Source organism: Petaurus breviceps, unplaced genomic scaffold (assembly GCF_028583685.1).
Source record: "Petaurus breviceps papuanus isolate PSGF00001 unplaced genomic scaffold, PetGlider_PUasm1.0 90778, whole genome shotgun sequence".
NCBI lineage: Eukaryota > Metazoa > Chordata > Mammalia > Diprotodontia > Petauridae > Petaurus > Petaurus breviceps.
Window position 1 is genome coordinate 1,730,637 of NW_027187343.1, and position 25,748 is coordinate 1,756,384.

Sequence of the window (25,748 nt, forward strand, 5' to 3'; positions counted from 1 at the left end):
AAGACTGAAAGACACTTCAATTATAGGTTGCCACACCAAATATTCAATATGTAAATAACTATATACAAGAAAGTGATATGCAGGATAAAGTGGCAATAAAGAATAAGGAGTAAACTCTAACATTAAGTGGAATTGGGAAAGGCTTCATGTGTCAGAATTTTAGCTGAGACTTAAGGAAATCAAGAAGCAGAGATGAGGGAAAAAAGCATTCCAAGTATGGGGGCTAGCCAGTGAAAACATCCTGGGTAGGAATATAGGAGTGCCTTGTGAAAGGAACAGCAAAGAGACCAGTGTCACTAGGCTGAAGAATATATTGAGGGGCTATATGAATAATCCAGGTATGAGGCAGTGAGGGTCTATGCCAGAGGGGTGGCAGTGGCAAAGGAGAAAAGAGGTTATACTGTCTAGTATATTACCTTACCTTTTCTTTTTTCTCTTAAGAGAATTAGACTATAAGGCTTCTCGCAGGTTACCTGGTTTTCTTGTTTTTTATTTGATAAAGGCTGATATTAGTTGTTTTATTTTTATTCTGTTTTTAATGTAGCAAAAAGTTACATTGATCTTCTTTGTTATTTAGTATAAAAGCATTCTAAATGTCAGCACAGATGCAACAGTGCTTTTAATTAGTTATTACTGTGGAACCAACAAAAAATCTTAATAAAACAGTTTAACTGAACCATATAAGCTAGGTAGTATTGAACCTAAATAATAAATTTCAGATACCAACTGTGTTTTTTTAAATTAACAAAAGAGTACGTGGACAACAAATATTACATAATTATCTGAATAGATGAATAAAAGGCTTAACAAAATAACAACACTCATTTCTATTAAAAACATTAGAAAGCTTAAAATGATAAATAATAAAAACCAAGAGCAAGTATATCTAATGAGATCAAGGAAGAAGAAAAGATTTCCATTATCATCACTGTTGTTCAATATTGTATCAGACATGCTAGCTATAGCAATAAGACGAGAAAAAGAAATTGGAGGAATAAAAATAGGTAACGAGGAAACAAAACTATCACCCTTTACAGATGATATGATGGTATGCTTAGAGAATCCTAGATTTAGCAAAGTTGCAGGATATAAAACAAACCCATATAAATCATCAGCATTTCCATATATTACAAACAAAACCCATCAGGGAGAGATAGAGAAATTCCATTTAAATAACTGTAGACAATATAGAATACTCAGGAGTCTATCTGCCAAGATAAACTCAAGGAACATATGAACAATATTAAAAGACACTCTTTACACAAATAGATCTAAACGATTGAAGAAATATTAATTATTCGTGGGTAGGCTAAGCCAATATAATAAAAATGACAATTATACCTAAATTAATTTACTTATTCAATCAAACTACTAAGGAATTATTTTATACAGGTAGAAAAAATAATAACAAAATTCACTTGGAATAAGAAAAAGTCAATATCAAGGAATCAATGAGAAAAAAATGTAAAGGAAAGAAGCTTAGCAATACCAGATATAAAACTATATTATAAAGTGGTAATCATGAAAACAATCTGTTACAGGCTAAAAATTTCAGTGGTGGATCACTGAAACAGACTAAGTACATAATACACAGATGTAAATGATAAAATAATCTAGTGTTTGATAAACTCAAAGATTCAAGTTTTGGGTGTAAGAACTCACCATCTGAGTTTAAAACTGCTGAGAAAACTGGAAAGTAGTTTGGAAGAAAGTAGGCAGAGACCTATGTCTCAGTTATCTTCAATCTCTCCCTGTCTCCTGGCTGCTTCCTTATTGCCTATGAACAGTCTCATGTGTCCTACATCCTCAAAAAAATTTCACATGATCTATCCATCCCAAACAGCCATCATCCTATATCTTTCCTCCCTTTTTCTGGATAAACACTTTGAGAAGGCTGTCTACAAAACATACTTTTACTTCCTTTCTTCTCACTTTCTTAAGTCTCTGCAGTCTGGTTTTCAATCTCATTATTCAACTGAAATTGCTCTCTCCTAAGTTAAAAATGTTCTGTCAAATGTCAAATCTAATGGGTTACTTTTTTTTCCGATCTTTATCCTTATAGTTTTCTCTGTATTTTTTGACACTTCAGACTACCCTCTTCTCCTAGATATTCTCTTCTCTTTAGGTTTTTGTGGTACTGTTACAGGAATGTAAATTTTTCAGATCTTCCCTGCCCCTAGGCTTAAGTGCACCTGGAGCCTGTGGTGGGAGGCTTGTTTCTCAGGAGATACTTTGTGATTTGGCAGTGGGGTCAAGAGGGTTGTTACATTCTCTAAGCCAGGAGAAGGCTATATAAACCCTGATGTGAGACTTTGTTTTGGGGCTTACTTTGAGAAGTGTTGTGTGATTTGACCAGATGAGACTCTGGGCAATCAAACATATCATTTACCTAGTTCAGGGGAAAAAGGTCAGCACCCCGAACTTCAGAGTATATAGTCAGAAACATTTCAAGCAGATAGGCCTCCAACTGTCCAACCATTACATCCATACCAAATCACAATTACCGGAGAGGGAAGCATCAACATCTGGGTTTTCAAAGCTGGGGGGCTCTCAACGGCTTCCCAATTTATCTTGTTTGCATACAGTCATTTGCATGTCCTCTCCCCACATTAAAGTTCCTTGTAGGCAGGGTTTGTTTTGTGTTTTTCTTTATGTCTCCAGGACTCAATACACTTTCTAGCACATATAAGGTACTTAATCAATGCTTACTGACTCAAGGTACCAGAAAGTGATGTCAACAGCCTGAGTCTTTATTCCCCTGAGTTAATTAAGTCTTTAGGATGGTTTAAATACCCTCTGAAGAAAAACTAGCCTTACATGACAATCAGGAAGAGGAAAGGTTTGTCTCTCACCACAGACAGTATTTATTCTGTCTATATGCAAAGGATGTAAAGTTCTTTCCCCTGTAGAGCATAAGCTCCTTAGAGGCAGATTATTTTATTTTTTATCTTTGAATTTTTGTTTCCAACATAATAATTGGCACATAGTAGATATTTAATAAATACTTACCAACTGAAATAAGTTGGTTCAGAAGGGAAGAAGTGTGACTAAGAGTCGGAGGTAAAGCAACATGAGTGACATATCATGATTGATATATACTCCTAGATAAAAAGTCTGAGAGGAATAGAGGGCTGGGTTATTGAGAGCCACTTCCCTGATGATCCTAACTGTTGATAAGATCCTTTGACAATATTGCTACACTAAGTATTTAGAGGCGCCATATGTAGAAGGTGCTAAGATATATACTTATTGACTAGTAGAAAAAATATGATATGAAAGAAATCTATAAAATAGTTATATCATTAGGGATATCTTTCTTTTCTTAACAGTATTGCTACAAAATGATAATTTATTTATATGCCTAAAAGGCTTGCTAATGAAAAGGCAGACTATAGTAGGGTAAAAAGAAAACTCCAACAGTAATTGGAGAAACTTGAGTTCTTATTTATAACTCTGGCATTAACCAGCTGTGAGATCTTATTTAAGTCATTTCATCTGTTTGGGTCTTAGGTTCTACGTATAAAATGAAGAAGCTGGACTGGATGATCAATAAATTACCATACAGAGTTTTAGAACACATGATCTAAATTAGAAAAAAATATCAATATAAAAATGTACAAATATCTTAAATGAATAAAATTAATATTTCTTGAAAATATTAAAAGGTTATAGGAGATGGTGCTATAAATGTTAAGTGTCATCCATAATTTCACTATGATATTAGTATAACACTGAAAGAACAGTATTTGCTAAGAGAGCAAACCTTTTTCTTAATATATCAGCACTCTGGAGAACTATTTCTGTATACCAAAAAATCTTAATAATGTACTATGGAAATTTACCTGTTATTTGTTTCCTTAACTTCTCAATTTCTTCTTTTAAGTTTTTTATTTCTAAATCTTTGTTTGCAGTTAATGGGCCATCTACAGTTGAATACTGGAGAGCCTGGACTGTCTGTGTTGATTCTTTAAAAATAAAGAAGGAAAAATAAGATAATAGTGACTCACATGCATTTTATGAACTACAGATATGTGAAAAATCCTTGCAGAGTTAATGACAAATTCTAGATATCAAAGTATTATGACTATAGTATAACATTCACAGATGCTTTCATTCTTGCCATCTTAAGAACATATGCCTAATGAATTGAGAAGGTATCCTATCCATAATTTGAGCCAATCCACAACTTACAGGACCATATCTCTAACTTTGGCCCCAGTGGCCTTCTCACATTGGCATCTTCCTCACACCTATGGTCTTTTTTTCAAATCACTGAGTTTTCCTCTTCAAACCTCCATTTGAGAGAGCACTCACACCAGTCATGCTCTCTTCAAGGGACCAATACATATCTCCCTTGATTATTTCTTCACCTTTTCCCTGAGCTGGTAAGAACAACAGAACAACAGATAGATATTCCCCTTTTTTGTACTTCATGGACCAGACCTACTGGCTTTCATACTATTGCTCATGTTAGGGGTTCCATATTTGTTTCTTTGCATAGGCTATTTTCCATGGCTACATTACATTAGCTACACAGCTCCCATCTCAGAATAGAGCTAGTTTCATTCAAAGCTTAGTTCCAATCTATCTCTTTCTGGATACCTCTGTTTATACTCTCCTCTATCCTTTCCTATCTCTTTCTGTTTATTTCTGAAAATGTTTGGTATATATTCATATATCCCTGTTTTTTTCCTCTTCAGAATATAAGCTCCTTGAGAAGCGACTATTTCATTTTTGTTTCTGTACCTCTAGTACCTAGCACTGTTTATCATATAAGAGTGCAAAACAGCTGCAGCACTACCTTAAAAAATCCTTTACCTTGAAGCTTTCTACTAAGTTCAAGTTTTTCCTGTTCAAGACGTCTTATTCTCCGTTCATAAGCTTCAGTTGCTAAACTGTCCTCCAAAGTGCGCTGAATATTGACATCCACATCCATTGAGGGAGGTCCAGCTGTAACTCTTAAACAGCTTCTATCTGAAAGAACACTGAAGAAAAGAGAAAACGACTTGGCATCATTTTGAGATGAAATATAGATATTCAAAGATAAGTAAAAATGAGGTTATTCAATATTCATAAAAGAACTTTACTATTTAATATTCTAGACTAATCAGGAAAACTTAAATTAAAAAACAACCTCATTTAACTAGTAGAAATATTTTAATGACAACATCAAAACTCTTTATTTCCTTAAATTGGCTTTTTAAAATGACATATAAAGTTGTTAAAAAAAAAAGTCTGGTTCTTTAAAGACTAACAAGAATTTAAATCAGCATGGTTACTTGAAAGCATTTCAGATGACCTGGAAGTATTTCACCAATGTTTTGTTTTATAATTCTATTGATTAGAATGATATTCAAATGCATAATGTTGCTTAACTACAAATACACAAACGGATCTGTGATTCTGTCTCTGTGAAGGTTCCTTAACAACTAATCCATGCCTAAGCATCCCATGTGCCTTCTTTTTCCTGTTAAAATACTTATGCCAAATTCTGCTGAGTGGTTATGGCTCTCTCAGAGAAGACTATTTAGTATTCCAGAGCTTAATGTAACTGGCAATGCTATCTCTTGTGTTTTTCAACAAATCTTGACTGAGGAAGATGGTAGAATAAGACCGGAAATACTGGGCTCTCCAAAATTCTCACTCAAACAAGATAAAATATCAATTTAAAAGTGAACTTTGAGCAACAGAAATAATATAAGACCACTGGATAAGACCTCAGGAAAGACCTGACCTCCAGGGGCCTACTTGTGGCCCAACGAAATACAAAGACAGACTACCCTAAATTAATAAACAACAAGCCCTGAAGGCCACTGGGATTCAGGAACTTTCATTTCACAGACAGTGTGCTGGTAGGACAGGATAGGATTCAGGAACTTTCACTTCACAGACAGTGTGCTGGTAGTGGAGGATTAAAGGACCTTCCACCCTTGTGGGACACCAGGCCCAGTTGTGCCAACCAGACCTAGGCCCAGGCTGTGGCTCTGGGCAAGGATTAGTGAGTACATGCCTTCTGAGTGTGATACCAGAGAGGCAGGGACCCTGCTGGCTGTCAGCATTAGCAGGAGAGTTCTAGGGCAGAGGGGTAAGCTGAAGTTTGCAGCCAGGAAAGGGACTGCCAAGAGCATCTGCAGTGACACTGTGGCTTGGCTCAGTGGCAGAGAGGAGTGCCTGAGGTACAGCCCTTGGCAGAGCTCAGAAAACAAGAGAATGAGGCCTGAGGCATCATCCCCCACACCTTGGGACCAAAATTAACTATAAGAGGCCATACATATAAATGATAAGCATAGGAGAAAGATCCCCAAGCAAAGACAGCTATTATGGGGATAGAGGATATCTGGGTTTATACTAAGAAGAAGATAGTGAAGTTAAAAAAGCCACTCCTACTTCAAAGAAAAATGTTAAATTGTTACATGCTAAAAAAGAGTTCTTGGAAGATCTTAAAAAGAACTTTAAAAAGCAAATAAGAGAGAATGAGGAGAAATTAGACGAAAAAAATAGGAATTCAAGAAAATCAAGAATATTATGAAAAGAATGCCAACCAATGGGGAAAAGAGATCTAAAAACTTCAGGAAGAAAAAGCTCCTTAAAGACTAGAATTTATTAAGTAGAAGCTAATGATGTTATAAGACACTAAGAAATAATAAAACATAATCAAGAATGAAAAAAATAAGAGGCTTTGAAATATTTTATTAGAAAATCAGCTGATCTAGAGAAATGCAAAAAAGCAGAAAAATTAAGTGCATCCTTTTTAGATCACACTGCAATAAAAATTATATTCAATAGGGGATTGTAAAAACACAAATTAAAAACTAACTGAAGACTAAATAACCTAACTTTAAAGAATGAGTAGGTGAAAGAACAAATTCTAGAAATAATCAATAATTTCATTAAAGATAATAATGAGACATAATAACGATGTGACAACATATCAAAACCTATGGCATACAACAAAAGCAGTAATCAGAGGGAAATTTATATCTTTAATTACTTATATCTACTAAATGAATAGGCTTTATAATAAAAAAAATAGAAAAAAAACCCCAAATCCCTAGCTGAACATTAAATTGGAAATCTTAAAAATGAAGATGAGATTAATAAAACTGAGTGTAAGAAAATCATGGAATTAATACAAAACAAAATAAATAAACCAATGCTTAGTATGATTAAGAGAAAGAGGAAAGAAAACCAAATCATTAGTATTAAAAATGAAAAGGGTAAACTTATCACTAATGAAGATGAAATCAAAGGAATTATAAGGAGTTATTTTCCTTAATTAGATACAAATAAATTCAACAACTCCAGTGAAATGAAAGAATATTTACAAAAATATATACTGCCTATATTAATAGAAAAGAAAAAGGAGTATATAAACCTATTTTAGAAAAAGAAATTGAGAGAAGATTCTGGGAAGATGGCAGGATAGATCAGAAAATTCCAAGCTCTCCACATTTCTTCCACAAACAAGACAAAACAGTACCACAGGGAGTACATAGAGCAATTAAAAACAAACAAGAGTTAGGACAGAACCAAGGTCCTCCTGGGACAATCAGAAGAAAAATCCCAAGACCAAGGTTTGATCCCTGTGAAGTGTAAACACATCCTGGCAAGTTCCTCAAGTGGCAAGCCCTGGAGTTAGTTGGGCTGGGATATAGGCTTAGCCTCAGTCACAGGAACTTTCAATTCCTCTCAGGAGTCTGCTGAGCCTGGGAAAGATTAAGGGAACATCTGCTGATAAGGAATGCCAGACTGATGCTAAGATGTGGCCCTGGGTAAGATGGAACCAGCGCAAGGCCAGCAAGTGCAGAAGCAGTGAGGCCAGACGCTGCTGTCTGTGGGCACTTAGAAGAGGTTGGAGTTCTTGGTTTCAGTTCCAGACCAGAGGAAAGAACTAAGGGAGGATCTGAGGCCAGAGGCACCATCTCCCATACTCCAGGACTAGACGTGAATACAAAAAATAAGCTGCTACAAATTAAAAAAAGAAACAACCTAAGGAGAAAGAATTCAACCAAAGAAAGTACCATGGGAGTAGAGAAGACTGGGGTTCATCTTCAGAGGAAGATAATGAAGTGAAAATAGCCTCTCCTATCCCAAAAAGTAAAGTCAAATGGTCACCTGCCAAAAAGAAATCATAGAAGAACTTTAAAAAAGACTTTCAAAATCAAGTAAGAGAGACTGAGGAAAATTTTAAAAGAAAAATAAGAACAAACCAAGAAAAACAAGAAGAATATGATGACAAAGTCAACCAACTCTAGAATGGAAGATCCAGCACCTTAACTTAAAGAAGAAAATGACTCCTTGAAAATTAGAACTAAGCCAGCAAAGTTATAAGAGACCAAGAAATAACAAAACAAAATTCAGAATTAAAAAATATAAGAAAAAGTAAAATATATCACAAGAAAAACAATTGATGGAACACTAATGCATTGTTGGTGGAGCTGGGCACCGATCCAACTATCCTGGAGAACAAATTGGAAATATACCCAAAGGGCTATAAAAATGTGCATACCTTTTGACCCAGCAATACCACTTCTAGAGCTGTATCCCAAAGAGATCTTACAAATGGGAAAAGAATTATTATGTACAAAAATATTTACAGCAGCTCTTTTTGTAATGGCAAAGAATTGTAAATCAAATGGCCATCAATTGGGGAATGGCTAAACAAGTTGTGGTATATGAATTTAATGGAGTACTACTGTATTATAAGAAATGAGGACTTCATAATTACATGGAGAGACATATAAACTGATGCTGAGTGAGGGGAGCAGAAGCAGGAGAACTTTGTACACAATGACAGACGCACTGTATCTGTGATGACTTACTCTGATAGACTGGACTCCTCTCAGCAATGCAAGGTTATAAGAACTCCAAGGGACTCATGATGGAGAGGGCTATCCATATCTAGAGAAAGAACTACAGAGTCTGAATGCAGATTAAAGGAAACTACTTGCTCTCTCTCTTTTTTGTTTTGTTCCTTCTTTCTCATTATTCATTCTATTGGTCATAATTCTTCTTTACAACTTAACTAATGTTTAGTATGAAGGTATTTGTAGAACTTATATCAGATTGCATGCCACCATGGTGGGGGGCAGGGAAGGGCAGAGGAGAGTGAGAGGGAGAAAAACTGGAATTCAAGGGATTGTGGAACTGAATGTTGTAAACTAAAAGTAAATAATTTTTTTTTAAGTTTACCTACACAGGTAATATATCTTAAAAAAAAAAAGAAAAAATGGTTAATCTGGAGAACAGATCAAGAAAACATAGAAATGATTGGACTACCTGAAAGCTAAAATAAAAAAAAATCTTGATACAATAATACAAGAAATAACAAAAGAAAATTATCCTAAAGTATTAAACAAGAAGGAAACATAGAAATGTTTTTAAAATTCCACTGATCACTATATGAAAGAGATCCTATGAGGAAAGCTTACAGGAATATCATACCCAGATTCTGAAACCCCTAGTTCAAGGAGAAAACATTATGAGCACCAAGAGAAAAACAATTCAAATATGGCAGAGACCCAATGAGAATCACACAAAACCTTAGAACACTATATGTCAAAGAGTAAAAGAACTGGGGTTCTAGTCAAAAATATATCCAGCAAAGTTAAGCACAATCCTGAATAAAAAGAAATGGACTTCAAAAGAAAGACTGGGACAGACCTGAGTATGATGTGATACTAAAAAGTAAACTGCCTAGGAAAAGATAAAAGAGTAATTATCTTATACAAAAGGAGGCATGAGAGAAAGAATTGACAAAGAGAAATTAGAGGGGGGAGAAGGATTAGTAGTTCTGGAACACTACTTTTTTTTTTTTTAAGCAATTGGGGTTAAGCAACTTGCTCAGGGTTACATGGCCAGTTATTATTTCTGGGTGTGGTGCTGAGCATCCGAGCCCGGATTTGGTCCAGGTCATCCCTTCACTGGAGCCAGTGCTCTTACTCGCTGAGCCACCCGGCCGCCCCTAAGCAATTGGGGTTAAGTAACTTGCTCAAGGTTACACGGCCAGGTGTTTCGGGGTGGGTGCTAAGTGTCTGAGCCCGGGATTCGATCTCCAGGTCTTCTCAACACTGGAGCCGGTGCTCTTACTCGCTGTGCTACCTGGCCGCCCCTGGAACACTACTTTTAGCAGGAATAAATTAAAGAGGGAATAATACACATAAACCTAGAAGAGTAACAAAGTCTTCTAAATTCAGAAAGAAATAAAATTAAGGCTTAATGAATAGGGTAAGAGAAGAGGAAAATGGAGGAATTTTAGTATAGAAGAGAAAGGATAAGGGAGGGATCTTTGGTGGAAGGGTAGGTTAAGTAATAGGAGGGCAAGTTAGCAGGCAGAAGTAAAATAGGGGAGTCAAGAGATACACACAAACATAAAATAAAGATTAGGAGTTGAATTTATTAGCGGAAAAAAAGTAGGCATAGTAATCATGATCTCAGACAAAGTTAAAGCTAAAATAGTTTTAATCAGAAGAACAGAGAAACTACACTATATGTTAACCATACTAATCAATACTGTTGTAGACTAAAGTAAGTAGACAGTATAAGTATTCTGTGGTATAGGAAATGAGGAGTTGGTAGACTAAGAAAAATAGGGGAATGGGGTGGCCAGGTAGCACAGCGAGTAAGAGCACCGGCCCCAGAGTCGGGATGACCTGGGATCAAATCTGGGCTCAGACACTTAGCACCCACCCAGAAACACCTGGCCATGTAACCTTGAGAAAGTTACTTAACCCCAACTGCTTAGGGGCGGCCTGATGTTTCAGTGAGTAAGAGCACCAGCCCCAGAGTCGGGATGACCTGGGATCGAATCCGGGCTCTGACACTTAGCACCACACCCAGAAATAACTGGCCGTGTAACCCTGAGCAAGTTAACTTAATCCCAATTGCTTAAAAAAAAAATAAGGAAAGACTTGGACTTAAGAAGGAAGTCATTACCTACCCTCAGAGAAAGAGACAAACAAGTATAGTGCAGTTTTATGTAGATGTATATGAGTATATATATATCTATGTGAGTATGATTATAAGTATCTAAGTATATGTAAGTTTATGTATGCATGTGTATATGTGTGTATATATGTATACATATATACACATACATATATATGTATACATATTATACATACAAATATATCCATGCTTAATTTTAACATTTCTGGGGGAAGGGGGGAAAGGTTGAAGAAAGGGGAAAAGAACAAAATAAAAAGTGCACAGCAGAGAACAAACAAAAAAAAACCTTACAAAGAAGCAAAGGAAATATGGACAACTCAGAACATAATATGTACTATTTATTACATAGGCTTTCTTGAAATGGAAATTTATTATATAATTTGGATCATCTCATGTTCTTCTGTGGACATGGCAAATGCTTTTTTTTCCTTTTCTTATTTTCCATTTAGGTTTTAGTATTTCAGTTTATAATATGTTTCTTTTTCTTTTCTTATTGTGTATTTATGTTTTAATATTCAAGTTAAAAATAAATGAAGAAAAAAAAATTTTTTAAAGGAGCAGCTAGGTGGCATAGTGGGTACAGCGTTGGCCCTGGAGTCAGGAAGACCTGAGTTCAAATCTAGCCTCAGATAACTGACACTTATTAGCTGTGTCACCCTGGGCAAGTCACTTAACCCCAACTGCCTTGCAAAGAAAAAGAAAAACAAACTGAATAGACTATAAATGAGCTTCCTAAGAAAAAAGCATTAGCATCTCACAGATTTAGAGGTGAATTCTACCACACATTTAAAGGTCAAGTAATTCCAATATTGAATAAATTATTTGGAATAATAGGCAAAGAAAGAGTCTCACCAAACTCCTTTTATGGAACAAATATGGTTCCAATACCTAAACCAGGAAAAGTAAAAACACAGAAAGAAAATTTATAGACTAATTGCATTCTAATGAATGTGGATGCAAAAATTCTAAATAAAATACTAGCTAGGAACCTACAACAATATATTACACAAAGTCTACACATTTTATCCAAATGGGATTTGTACCTGGAATTCAGGGATGCTTTAACTAATAAGGAAAACAATAAATATAACTGATTCTATAAATAACAAAATTAATAAAAATCCTATGATTCTATCAATAGATGCAGAAAAAGCTTTTCATAAAATACAATAGTCATTCCTATTAACACTTGAAAGCACAGTTATAAGGTGATTTTTCCTTAAAATGATAAGAAGCATCTAACTAAAACCATCAGTAAGCATTATTTGTAACAGGCATAAGCTACAAGCCTTCCCAATAAAATCAGGAGTGAAACAAGAATGCTAATTGTTACCAGTATTATTCAATATTGTATTAGAAGTGCCAACAGAAGCAATATGAGAAGAAAAAGAAATTGAAGGAAATCAGAATGGGCAACAAGGTAACAAAATGATCTATTTTTGTAGATGATATGATTATATGCTTAGTAAATCCTAAAGATTCAACTAAAATGTTAGTTGGAAACAATCCGCAAAGTAGCAGATATAAAATGAACCTACATAAATGATCATCATTTCTACATATCACCAACAAAATCCTGTAAGAAGAGAGAGTAGGAGATACCTCATTTAAAATACCTCTAGACAACATAAAATACAAAACTATCTATCAAAAACAAATCCAGGAACTACATGAACATAATTATGAAACACTTTTTATACAAACAAATTTAAATAACTGGAGAAATATTAATTGTTCATAGTTAGGCAGGGCCAATCTAATAAAAATGACAATTTTACTTTAATCAATTTATTCAATACCATTCCAATTAAATTCTCCCCAAAAGATTTTTCCGAGCTAGAAAAAATAATAACAAAATTCATCTGGAAGACCAAAAGGTCAAGAATATCAAAGGAATTAATGAAAAAAAAATGTAAAGGAAGGAGGCTTAACAGTACCAAATCTTAAACTATATAAGAAGATGGTAATCATCAAAATTATTTGGTTCTGGCTAAGAAATAGAAAGCTAGATCAGTGGAACAGAGCAGACATACAATATACAGTAGCAAATGGTTATAGTAACCTTGTGTTTAATGAATATAAAGATGAAAGCATTTGGGATAAGAATTTATTTAGTAAAAATTGTTGAGAAAACTGGAAAGCAGTCGGACAGAAATTGGGCAAAGACCAATATTTTCTACCATTTGACAAGATATGGTCAAAATGGATAAATGACTTAGATATAAAGGGACACATCATAAGAAAATTATAAGACTATGGAACATATTACCTATCAGACTTATAGACAGGAGAATAATTTATGAAGAAGAAAGAGGTATAAAATGAATAATTTTGATTATACTAAGTTAAAGGTTTTGTAACAAATAAAACCAATGTAGCCTATGTTAGAAGGAAAACAGAAAATTGGGAGAAATTTTTTATAGGCATATAGATATGAAGAACTTTGTCAAATCTGTCAAAGGACATATTAACAGGCAGTTTTTCAATAAAGAAATAAAAACTATATATTGTCATAGGAAAAACACTCTAAATCATTATTGATTAGAGAAATACAAATTAACACAACTTTGAGATATCATCTTATACCTATCAGATCAGCTAAAATGATGGAAGGATATCTGAGAAGATTTGGAAAAAACTGGAACACTAATTCACTGTTGGTGGGACTGATTCAACCATTTTGGGGAATAATATGGAATTATGCCCAAAGAGTTATTAAACTGCTTATACCCTTTGACCCAGTAACACCACTATTAAGATCTGCTTCTGAAGGTGATTAGAGGAAAAAGGAAAAGAACTTGTAAAAATTTTTCTGGCAGGTTTTTTTTTTGGATGGTGGCAAAAAATTGAAGCCATCAATAGGAAAATGGTTAAACAAATTGTGGTATATGATCGTGATAGAATACTACCCTGCTATAAAAAATGATGAGCTGGTCAATTTTAGAAAAACAAATAAATACTTGCATAAAATAATAAAGAGTAAAATGGGGAGAACCAAGAGAATGCTGTACACAGTAACAGCAATATTGTTTTAAGAACAAGTTTGAACAATTAAGTCATTCTGAGTATTATAAACACTCAAATCAATTACAAAAGACCTCTGAAGGAAGATGCTACCCATATCCAGAAAAAGAACTGATAAAGTATGTATGGTATGGTTTTACAAACACACACACACACACACACACATTCATTTGTATCTAATGGTAGCCTTCTCTAGGGCAGAGGGAATGGAGAGAAAAAAAATGCAGAGCAGAGAAGAAAAGAAAACTAAAGGAAGCATACAAAGCAGGGAGCTTTGAAAACAATATGTAGTATTAATTACATAATTTTTTTAAAAAAGTAAACTGAAATAGAAATTTATTGTTTTATACTGAATTCTCTTTTGTATTGTATACGTGGAAATGGTTTTTTTTTTTTGCCTTTTTGTATTTAAGTTCAAAATCAATAAAAAAATTTTTTTAAAGAAATCTTGAATAATTCTGATGTATAGACTAGAACCACCTTGCTGGAATATAGCTTTGGAGACAATATTTTGCTCTGCTATATCCAATATTTTTGTGAGAAACAATAAATAATGGAATCTTGTACTCTTTACATCTTTTGGTCAATGGTCTGATGATGAAGATACAGTTTTCTAGGGAATATGATTTATGAAAGCTTGTCTAAGAATAATTTTCATAAAACAACATTGATGGGAAAGTAGGCACACATTATAGTAATTCTTAGTGACTTCTTGGTCACACTTTTCCAGTATTAATAAGGCTACAATATATAACCAAAGAGGAACTCCAAAGAAGAATAGGAACAAAAGCCAGGGAAATGTATAATATAAAAAGAAGATGGGTTGATGATTTAGAAAGGCAGTTTTCTGTCTCCAGAGTCAATGTTTTTTCTAATATATCACAATCTTTTCATAGCGACAAGTGGATAAAAGCACTTTATTGATATTTTGTGTTGTCAGGATAAAGTAAGGATGGTCTCTGCAATGTCTAGAGACCTTCTTGGAAAACTAATGGAAGATCATAGAAAAAAGTTCCACAGAAGGACCAATATAGGTATGTTTCAACCTATGTTACTGAAAAGAACATTCAAATCAACAAGATCCCATATCCATAATGTGAATGAATAAACTTCTATATGAAATTTTCTTCTACAAAGAACTTATTTTCATTATTAGTACCCATAGTTTAAGAAGAACTGATATGATACATTTCAGCAAAATGCAGTTTCCCAACTTATCTCTTTTAATTAGATCTTTTTTTATTTTTTGCTTTTGTATTGTCTGAAATCATAACTGCTACCCTTTCTTTTTCATTTCAGCTGAAGCATAAAAGATTCTGCTCTAGCACCTTATTTAAATCCTGTGTTTTATTTTTTATTTCAAATGGGTTTCTAATAATCAATATATTGTTAGATTTTGTTTCAAATACATTCTACTATCCTTTTTCATTTTATTACTTATTTAAATGTCACTCATAGTTATGATTGTTAATTATGTATTTTCTTCTATCCTCTTCTCTTATGCCTTTCCTTCTGTTTGTTTCTTTTCCCATCTTTGCCCCATCTTTAAGAGTCTGCTTTGCTTCTGACTAATATCTCCCTTAATTCCTATTGGGTGAAACATATTTCTATACTCACAAGTCATCAGGTATAGAATGTACAAAGATTTAAAAACCTAAAACTGCACTAAGACTTTTAAGGACACCCTATAAAAATGGTGATTTAATTGTCACTTCTACAAAGCCCTACTCAAATGCATTACTGTGGTATAGATGTGGAGGCGGAGCCAAGACAGCAGAGTAGAAACAGGACTTCCGCACATGCGCATCTCTGGCTTCTACCTCCTCTAATACATGTAAAAAATGACTCTAAACAAACTTTAGAGCTACAGAACCCACAGTGACAGAGAAAAACAAATCTCACACTGAAGGAAGCCCAGGAGGCCAGCAGGAAGGGTACATTGCAGCACGCTGGGAGCTGAACACAGTCCTGACTGAGAAGTGGTTTTAGCCCCAGGGTGGCCCCAAGCAGCAGTGGCTGGAGCAGACTTCAGGAGAGTAAATCACCAGCAGCTGTAGTGGTTTCCAGACTTCTCATTCCACAAATGTGGTACAGATACAACTTTGGGTTCTCAAAAGCTTTTGCTTTTTTGATTTTTTCAAAATCTTTTTTGCAAAAGATTTTTGCAAGATCTGGTAGGTTCTACCATGCTGGAAAGGGAAAGTCTTAAAGTCTGGACCTAATAAAATACAAAGTCTGTTTTCTGATGACCAGCCTAAGCAACTGATTATGAACTCTTTATTCATAACAATCAAACAAGATAAAATACATAATAATTCTTAACACTATGCAGGCCCCTTCTAATTCAACAGTGACAGTGGCAGAGAGGCAGAAAAGGCATCAGAAGGTGACAAGAAACAGTTTTCAGAGCATTTATAAAAGCTGGTCAGATGGTAAGAATGAGGGATAACAGGTACATAGATAGAATCACACTCTAGGTATTGGTATACTTGTAATGTCAGCGAAAAGCAAGGAGGGTCTCCATTATGCTCAGTAGACACCCTGGGATGGACATTTGGAATAATATGGACAAGAATCCGATAGGATGGGTGGGACACAGCTGAGCTGTGACTTGCATGGTTGAAGAAAACTAAGTCAATGAGATCATAGGATACATTTGAGTATTGAGTACAAAATTTAACATGACTTCGTTGTCTAAATGTGAGATCACACTGTTCAAAAGCCACAAGGAGTGAAACATACAGCTGGAGAAACTGAATCATATCAATCTTAACATTCTCACAATGAATAAAACAAAGGGGAAAAAATCAAGTTGTAGCTAAATAGAAGGAAAGTTCACAGTTTATCCTTGGAAAGGCAAAGAAAGGAATTGGTACAGTCAGTTCTATGAACCTACAGTTAATAGGAAACAACATATGACAGGATAAGACCACATTAAAGATAATTGTAGATTAATTACCATATCTTTCATGAAGAATAAAGAGGTAGAAATTTTATTCGGAACTCACTAAAACCCTTTAAATTAAATCAATTTATAATTTCAACATTCATTAACCTCAGTGCAAATTTTCTCCATAGTGTTTTCAAATATCTTAAGAAATTTAAAAGTATTTAATCAATCTTTTCTGTGAGAAGCCTGAGGTAAACACTGAAAACTGAGTTAATTTATTCAACAATAAAAATCTTCGATACAGTTATAGCACTAACATTTTTTTTAAAAGCAATTGGGGTTAAGTAACTTGCCCAAGGTTACACAGCCAGTTTTTTTTGTGTGTGTGGGTCTTAAGTATCTGAGGCCAGAACCAATCCCGGGTCCTCCTGACTCCGAGGCTGGTGCTCTTACTCACTGTGCCACCTAGCCACTCCACACCAACATTTTTTAAATTAGAAGGATCTCTAGTAGATTATTTTAGATTTTTTTAAACTTCAATTCATATCACTTCTCTTCTAACCTAGCAAAACTTTTTTTTTTTAATGTTTCAAACTTACCAGCTACTAGTATATGTAAAACCAACAAATGGCAGGTGGTGACCAGAGAATGCAGTATGGGTTGGAGGGGGCATCGTTTCCTGAGAAGGAAAGAACACAGAATGAATGAACAAATATTACGTGCAGAGTGTTACAGAAGTTCATTTATATTAGTATATACTTTAACAAATGCAAGGCTGCATCAGTACTGGTACTTCACCTTGTTGAAAGTAAACTATAACTGTTCTATGCCTTAATAGATTATCTTTCATTACTTTTTTTTTTGCTTTTTGGAGGGCAGTTGGGGTTAAGTGACTTGCCCAAGGTCACATGGCTAGTTTTTGTGTTAAGTGTCTGAGGCTAGATTTGAACTCAGGTTCTCCTGACTCCGGGGCCAGTGCTCTATTCACTGCGCCACCTAGCCACCCCCTTTCATTACTTATTAAGGTAAAACAAATTTCATCACTTGGTACTCAGCTTTCTCTTGACAAGCCTACCCAGACTTAAGCTGGCTCTCAAATGATAGTCAGCAGTTACCTGGGAAAAAGTTATTCTAGATGCTGTTGGAACTGTTAGCAAATCAACTGTGCCTTAGCTTTCTACAACAACTGAGAATGCTATGCCATTTGTCATATGTCACCAGCTCCTACCCGCCCAATCAAGCTGGTCCAGGACCAGAGTTTCCCCACCACTCAGTGACAATCATATTAACATCCCAACAGGGGACAGACACAGAGTTACCTCTACTTTGGAAGATAAATAAATCAACCATGCCTCAGCTATGGGATCAGTAAGGGAAGAGACACTATGGTTATTGCCCTATGGACTCTACTTGCCCCCAAGCAACTGGGCAACCAAGTTCTTTCTAGAGTCAGAGGTTTCCACCCCATTCCACCAAATAAAATCCATATAATACCTGGGGCTAGTGGCACAGCTACCATTGCTACTGGGAAGAGTGAGATATCTATAGATCGATAACTAGTGAATACTCCTTCCCTTTCTTTTTCAATACCAGCGATCTATAGGTAAAAGCTTACTAGGTTTCTGCTGATGCTACTGCTCTCCCATGTAAGCAAGCATCAGCATTCACCTCAGCCCTACCCTGTTCAAGTCCTTTTCTGAATGTGCCCTTCATAGGGTGTCTGGAATCCCTTTATACTGTTCAGTAATTCCTTTTCCTCTCATATGCCATCATTTTCCTATACACAAGGCAACCTATACCCTCTGAGAGAGGCCTTTTAAAAGTGAATTTAAGATTATTTAGGAATTTGATGTTTTCATTAAAAAAATTTCCAATAGATTAATAGGGTTGATTTTTCAAAGTAGTTTTCTTATTTATTCTAAGTTGTTAACTGCAGTCAAATATTGAAATTCATTATTAAGTAGTAAACACCACTGTTTTCATTCATCTTCAAATTTCTCATAAAAAATTACTTCCTACTTTTTTTCAGTATTCTTTCCTTGGCCATTCTCCAGTACAAGATGTACATTCTCTCCTATCCACCGTAAAACCATACAGAGCTCCTTCCCCCTTTACACTTCATATTATAATATTGAAAAACTACTGTAGTCTAAAGTCCTGGGTCACACCTGGAAGAGAAATCCTTACCTGCTTTTAACTATCAATTCTAAATCAATGATGAACACTAAATTTCTTTTCTTCCATACTACACACAAAGGTTTAACTGTTTTCTTTAAGGAAACTGTTTAAAGGCAAAGGGTCCTTACTGAACCACTCAAGATCTTTCTGCAAACCCAGAAGTATTTAGGATAATAACCACACAAAGTAAAGAAATTAGTTTTTAATTATTTCAGTCCAAGGAAACATCTATTGAGTTGCCTTTGACCAGGTAGAAAGAAGAATCCTTAAAAGGAGTTGTCAAAAGGGGACAGAATAATTGTAGGAAAAAGGATTCCTCAGGTTAAAGATACTTAAACTTTTTGCATGTGACATTGGTATTCTGGGGAAACCTATGGATCTCTTCTTAGAATGTTTATAAATGTAGAAAACAAAATACATAGAATTACAAAGGAAACAAATTACATATAATTATCAAATACAATTATAAAATATTTTTAAAATAAGTTTAGATACTCCAAATTAAGAACCTCTGCTCTAGAATGTGCCAAAAGTCAAGTGATTACTGTTTCATGTGATGAGGCAAACCTACTTGAACTGTTACTTAAACTGATGCCTCATTTTATCATGACTATGAAATGTCTTAATTTTTTTTTTAGTGTGTTACAAACTACAAGTCTAAAATGGCTTGTGTGAGATCTTCAGAGGCTTGAGTAAGGTCTTTGGCAGTAATGTTTAGAATTAGGTTAGTCAATATTAATAAAAATTACTTCTATTAAGCTTGGGCTCAAAACACATAGTACAGAATTTTCAACACCTTCAGTACACTGAACCAGAATGAAGAAGTTATTTCCTTATTACTCAAGGACACATTTAGAACCTATCCCTGAAACTGTTACTCAGCAACTTCTCCTCCTTCAAGATTTTTATGGCAGCTATCTATGATTCCCTCAATCATTTTTTCTTTCTCAGACTTCACTACTTACTACACAGTCTTCATCTTTATCCCAATCTTTTGTCTCTTTCTACTTGAGGGCTTCAGTACGATGTTTAGTCCTTGACCAAAGTCAAGTAGCTTGACTTTCCAATTCAGCAACTGCCTCAATTTCCATGACTGGACTTTCACTCCTCTTCAGTCACCATCTTACTGAACCATGTGATATTTCCCATCATCCATCTTCTCAACTTCTTTCTACTGAATGCTATAAATGAGGTTATGCAATTATGCCAAGACTACTATAAACTTATGTTATATAATCTCAAATAACCCATTAGTATTACATTGCACTCCTTTTGCTCTTTTCTGGTTGCCTGATCTCTCTTCAAGCTAAATGCACCACTCTTTTGCAAGAACAAAATGAAATGCAAGTAGAAGAGGTGGTTTTCAACAGAAAAAAATATTCATAGCAAACATCACTGAAAAAAATCTCTTATCCAAGCTACATGAGGAAATTATAAAAATATACAAGAAAATGAACAATTTCCTGACAGACTAAAAAGACAAAGGATTTGAAGGACAGTTCTCAAAGGTAAAAATTATAAGCATCAACCACATAACAATGTTCCTAATAATTAAAAGAGAACACAAATCAAAACAATGAAATTTTTCACCTTATATTCACCAGACTGTGGAAGAAGATATTGGTAAATGTTGGATAAGTCCTACATATTTGAAAATACTCCTAATGTGGCTAAAAGTATGAGAAGGATGGAAATCTAAAATTCAGGGCACAGATACCCCTAAAATAACAATATAACTTTTGAAAACAAGACACAATCTCCAAATTAAGAGACATAATAAGGTGCCCAAGTTTAGAAATTCTAATTTTTCAATGCTTGTATGATTTTAAGATGAGTTTAAGAATGAATTTGGAAAAATGTACAATTATTTGATAGAAATGTGATTCTAAGAATAACTGACATGAAAATGGTTGTTTTATGGATGTGGGCAAAGAATCTGTCAGACACAAGCTTCAAGATTTAGAATTGTTTTTCCTCTCAATCATCTATTAAATCTGGACTCCAATGCTGCATCTAGAGATGGAGGTTACCTGCTATTTTTGAAGACTAGACCAATAGAAATGAGACTCTTGAAGGCTTGATCATGCTAGAAAGCCTTCAGGTGTGAGTCTAGTGACAAATTGTGTCTGCTTTCTGACAACCAGTCAATGCAGTTATATATGGGGAGGCTCAGTGCCAGGAGATGAATGCTATGGCTGTAGCAAGGAATGGTATCTTAAAAAATCACTGTTAGTCCTAAATGAGTATACTCCTTTCATTCCTGAATTAGTGGGAGAAGAATAAAAGGGAGAACACTCACAATGGCAAAGATGATAAAATAAAAAAATAGCCAAGGTTCAAAGGGTTGTGAGAAAACATTAATAAACTATGGGTGGAGATAATAATCTAACTATTCTGAGGAAAAATTTAGAATTGTACTAGAAAAGTCAGTAAAATGGAAATACCCTTTAGCCCAGAGATAGTACTACTGCTCATATGCCACAAGAAAGCAAAGGACTCTGGAAAACTACACCACTTCCAGACCTCAAACTATATTACAAAGCAGTAATTAACAACGCTATTTGGAACACGTTAAAAAACAAAGTGGTTCAATGAAACATATCAGACTAGAAACAATCTGAAATAATAAAACAATGAGCAACTCAGTACCTATTAAACATAGTAACATAAATTACTTGAGGAAGAACTCTCTGGCAGCAACTGTTGAGAAAACTAGAAAGCAATCTGGCAGAAATCAAGTGTAGATGAACATCTTATACCACATAGCACGATAAACTCAAAATGAATATATATTCTGAATATTAAACATACTCTAAAAAAAAGAGAACTGCAACAGATATACTGCACAGCTATGCTAGAATTTTTTTTATTTTAATTTTTTAATCTGTTTATTTTTAGTTTTCAACATTCATTTCCACAAGATTTTGAGTTACAAATTTTCTCCCCATCTTTCCCCTACTGAATACCCCTTCCCCCAATCTGCTCTCTTATATCCTCCCCCTTTCCCCTCCTCTAGCTTTCTAGTAGGGTAAGATGGATTTCTAAACCCCAGTGCCTGTATATTTTATTTCCCAGTTGCATGTAAAAACACAAGTATTTTTTAACATTTGTTTTTAAAACTTTGAGTTCCAGATTCTTTCCCTTCTTCCCTCCTCACCCACCCACACTGGTAAGATAAGCAATTCAATATAAGTTGTAGCTGTGTAGTCATGCAAAACGTTTCCATAGTAGACATATTGTTAAAGACTAACTATGTTTTCCTTCATCCTATCCTGCCCCTCGCTTACTCTATTTTCTACTTTGACTCTGTCCCTTTTCAAAAGTGTTTGCTTCTAACTACCCTCCCCCCCAAATCTGCCTTCCCTTCTATCATCCCCCCCAGAATGTAAATTCTTAAAAAGTCAGTCAATAAGTATTTATTAAGTGCTTACTGTGTGCCAGACACTGTGTTAAGCACTGGCCGAAAAAAGCAATGAACAAGGTCCATACCCTTACAGAGCTCATACTGCAACTGTAGAAAGCAGGGAGAAATTTTTATATATAAATATGCATATATAGAGAGAGAGAGAGGCAATTACAAAATATAAAATCTTTAATTGAGACTACATAAAATTGAAAAAGACAATGAATGAACAAAAATAAATCTTGGAAAAGGATAAAGTCAACTGTGAAAAAAATCTTTTTTTGTAAATATCTTTAATAAGGGACTACTACCCAAGAGTTATGGAAAATTAACAAATATATAAGATCAAGAATAATTAAATTACTGGATTAATGATCAAAGGATATGAACAATTAGTTCTCAAAAAAACCTGCAATCTGTTCACAATCATTTCAAAGAATGCTTTAAATCACCAACTATAAAAGAATGAAAAGCAAAATAGCCAAGCTTGAGATTTTATCTCATAACAAAAAAAGTAACAAAGACAAGGAAAGATGGGAATAGTAAATGTTGAGAGATGCTGTGAAAAGATAGGCAAACTAATGGATTGCTGATGGAGCTGTAAATTGGTCTAATCATTATGGAAAGTAATCAGGAATCAGGTAAAGAAAGTAATTGAAATATCCATATCCTTCAACCCAGAAATTCTATTACTAGGCATATACACTAAGGTTGATGACAAAAAGAAGAAAAAAGGTAGGAAAGATCCTATGTACTTAAAAATATTTATGGTCAGATTTGGGGGATAGAGAGGGGAAAAGGAAGCAAAGTATCCACTGAGCAATTAGTGACTGAATAAATTTTGGTATATCAATATCATGGAGTATATGTAAATAATTACAAATATGAGGAACTCAGACATCAGAAGACATTTGCAAATTTATGCCAACAAAGTAAACAAAAGTAAGATAACATATGAGCAATCCCTACCATGATGTAAACAAAAAACAACACAAAGGTAGCAAATTCAGATTAACTGTGATAAAAAATCTTAGGCCCAGAGAATAAATTTTTAAAAAAATTCTTTGCTTTTACTATAGCAAATGTTCTTTCAAGGGTCCCAAGTACCACAGTCATAAAGTGGTCCAAAAGATACAACATATTTTAATAGCATACTAAGAGTCTGACTGTTTTATCCTATCATACTGTGGCCTTAAGAAGGTGTAGCACGTGCAGCTGGCACACCCCAGTAAAATCATTTTAATAGACAGGTTAAACCAGAGCTAAATCAAGTTGAGGGTAAACAACAGGCTTCAAACCTGTCAGGGAGTTAGGAAGATGTCTACCCAACCATGTGAAGAGTCCCCCAGGAAGAATGGGCAGATGAGAACAATTTGTTCCAATGGCCATGAAGGCAGCTGAAGCACGCACTATGGAGCACTTAAAAGTTTGGTCAGACATTGAATATGTCAAAGACATTCACTGCATCCCAGGACATCAACAGCCATCTTGACTTTTGTCCTGCCACTTGACTTCAATGACTGGAAGAGAGGGTGAGGCTGACAACTTTGTGCAACTTTGCCTCACTTAAATCCAATTCATAAGCAAGTAAAAACATCAATCTATGATATCGACAGTGTTCTTTGAAAACAAAGAATGAACAACAAAAATTGCAGAAAATTCTATAACCAATTCAATTACTATATCTTCCTCCACTGGAAAAATATGAAGAACTTTTAGTACTTAGTGTTATAAAATGGATTCAAAATCTTTTGTAAAGTACTAAAAACAAATAATACATTCCTAATGACAGCATATATTCATTGCAGATTCCCTCTTTCTTTACTATACAGTGTTTATGCCATAAAATAAAAATCAGTGTCACTCCCTGTAATGGGAATGTAAATTTTTAAGATCTTCCCTGCCCCTAGGCTAAAGTGCACCTGGAGCCTGGGGTGGGATGCTTGTTTTTCAGTAGATACTTCTTGATTGGCCAGTGAGTCAAGAAAGTTGTTACATTCTCTGAGCCAGGAGAAGGCTATATAAGCCCTGATGTGAGGCTTTTTTTTAGGGCTCACTGAGAAGTGTTCTGTGATTTGATCAGATGAAACTCTGGAAAGCCGTTGTCCAGAGGCCCCCCCCAAAAAAAGGGGTGCTGACCTTTTTCCCCTGAACTAGGTAAACTATACGTATTTGACTGATTAAAGTAAGCTTGTTAACCCATTTTGAGTTGCTTTCCTTTAATAAAGCAGATCTAAGAACCTGTGTTGGCAGACACCCTGGGGATGCTGGGGTGCTTGCTACTACCGTGTTTCCCCGATAATAAGACACTGTCTTATTATTTTTTTTTGGAAAGAAAAACACCAGACTGCTTATTTTCAGGGGAGGGCTTATGTTGTCCTGCCTCAGCTCTCCTCCGCGGCACTGCTCTCAATGGCACCAGCAAGCAAATCACTGGGGAAGAACAGGATGACACGCTCACTGCTGCAGCTCTGATTGGATGCAGCTCGGAGCGCCGCGTGCGTTTCACTGGGGGGGGGGGGCGGTGCATACAGAGGGTACCGTAATGTAGCGTGTAGCGCAGGGGATCGATCACCTTCACTACAGTAGCAATTTCAATAGGGCTTATTTTAGAGGAATCTTACACAGTAAGGGGAGGGCTTATTTTCGGGATAGGTCTTATTATGGGGAAACACGGTATACTCCCCTGATTCAGGGAGACTTTTTTGTGACTTTCTACTGCTTCCCCCTGACTGAGTGAAATACTGGCTTAACACAATTTAAAAAAAAAAATTAATTGAAAGAACAGAATGAAACTGGAAAGGAAATTCTGTTAGAGAAAACAGATTGAGAAAATATGACACTTAATAGATTTCAATATATTTCCTTTCTTCTTGTATAAGATGATATAGCCATGGCTGTTAATTGGTTAATTTTGTTTAACTTTTTTTTGTTATAAGGGAGAGTTCAATAGGAGAAGAGGTTAATATATGGAAATGACTATTATACAAAAAATAAAACAACAATAAAACTTTTGGAAGGAAAAGCAAAGGAGGCAGAGGATGCTATTAATAACATAGTTTGTTTTTATTTTTAGTCTGTCTAGAAGCATGAGAGTACTTAAAAAATAAAATTCCTGTTGAATAACAAGCTGAGAAACTTCTGAGATAGCAAGTCATACTGAACTTTGCTTATTTTTGCTTTAAATGAAGCAAGTAGATAAAAGAAACTACAGCTAAGAAGGAAAGCTCATAAGTACTCCACAGACAACAAAATAAAAGAATTAAATTAGCTGACTTCATCCTATAACAAAGACAGTAAGAAACA

The 25,748-nt window shown here is 34.9% G+C and overlaps 1 protein-coding gene across 4 annotated transcripts in view; it reads right to left on the reverse strand.

The window, feature by feature from the left end:
* Positions 1-25,748, reverse strand: part of CDC42BPA (CDC42 binding protein kinase alpha) — a 409,866-nt gene that overhangs the window by 151,708 nt on the left and 232,410 nt on the right. For all 4 annotated transcript variants that reach the window (XM_069069123.1, XM_069069124.1, XM_069069121.1 and 1 more), the window contains exons 9-11: positions 17,461-17,540; positions 4,819-4,985; positions 3,843-3,965 (exon numbers count right to left, since the gene is read on the reverse strand). In XM_069069123.1, coding sequence (XP_068925224.1) covers positions 3,843-3,965; positions 4,819-4,985; positions 17,461-17,540 — 370 coding nt within the window. The remainder of the gene's footprint in view (positions 1-3,842; positions 3,966-4,818; positions 4,986-17,460; positions 17,541-25,748) is intronic.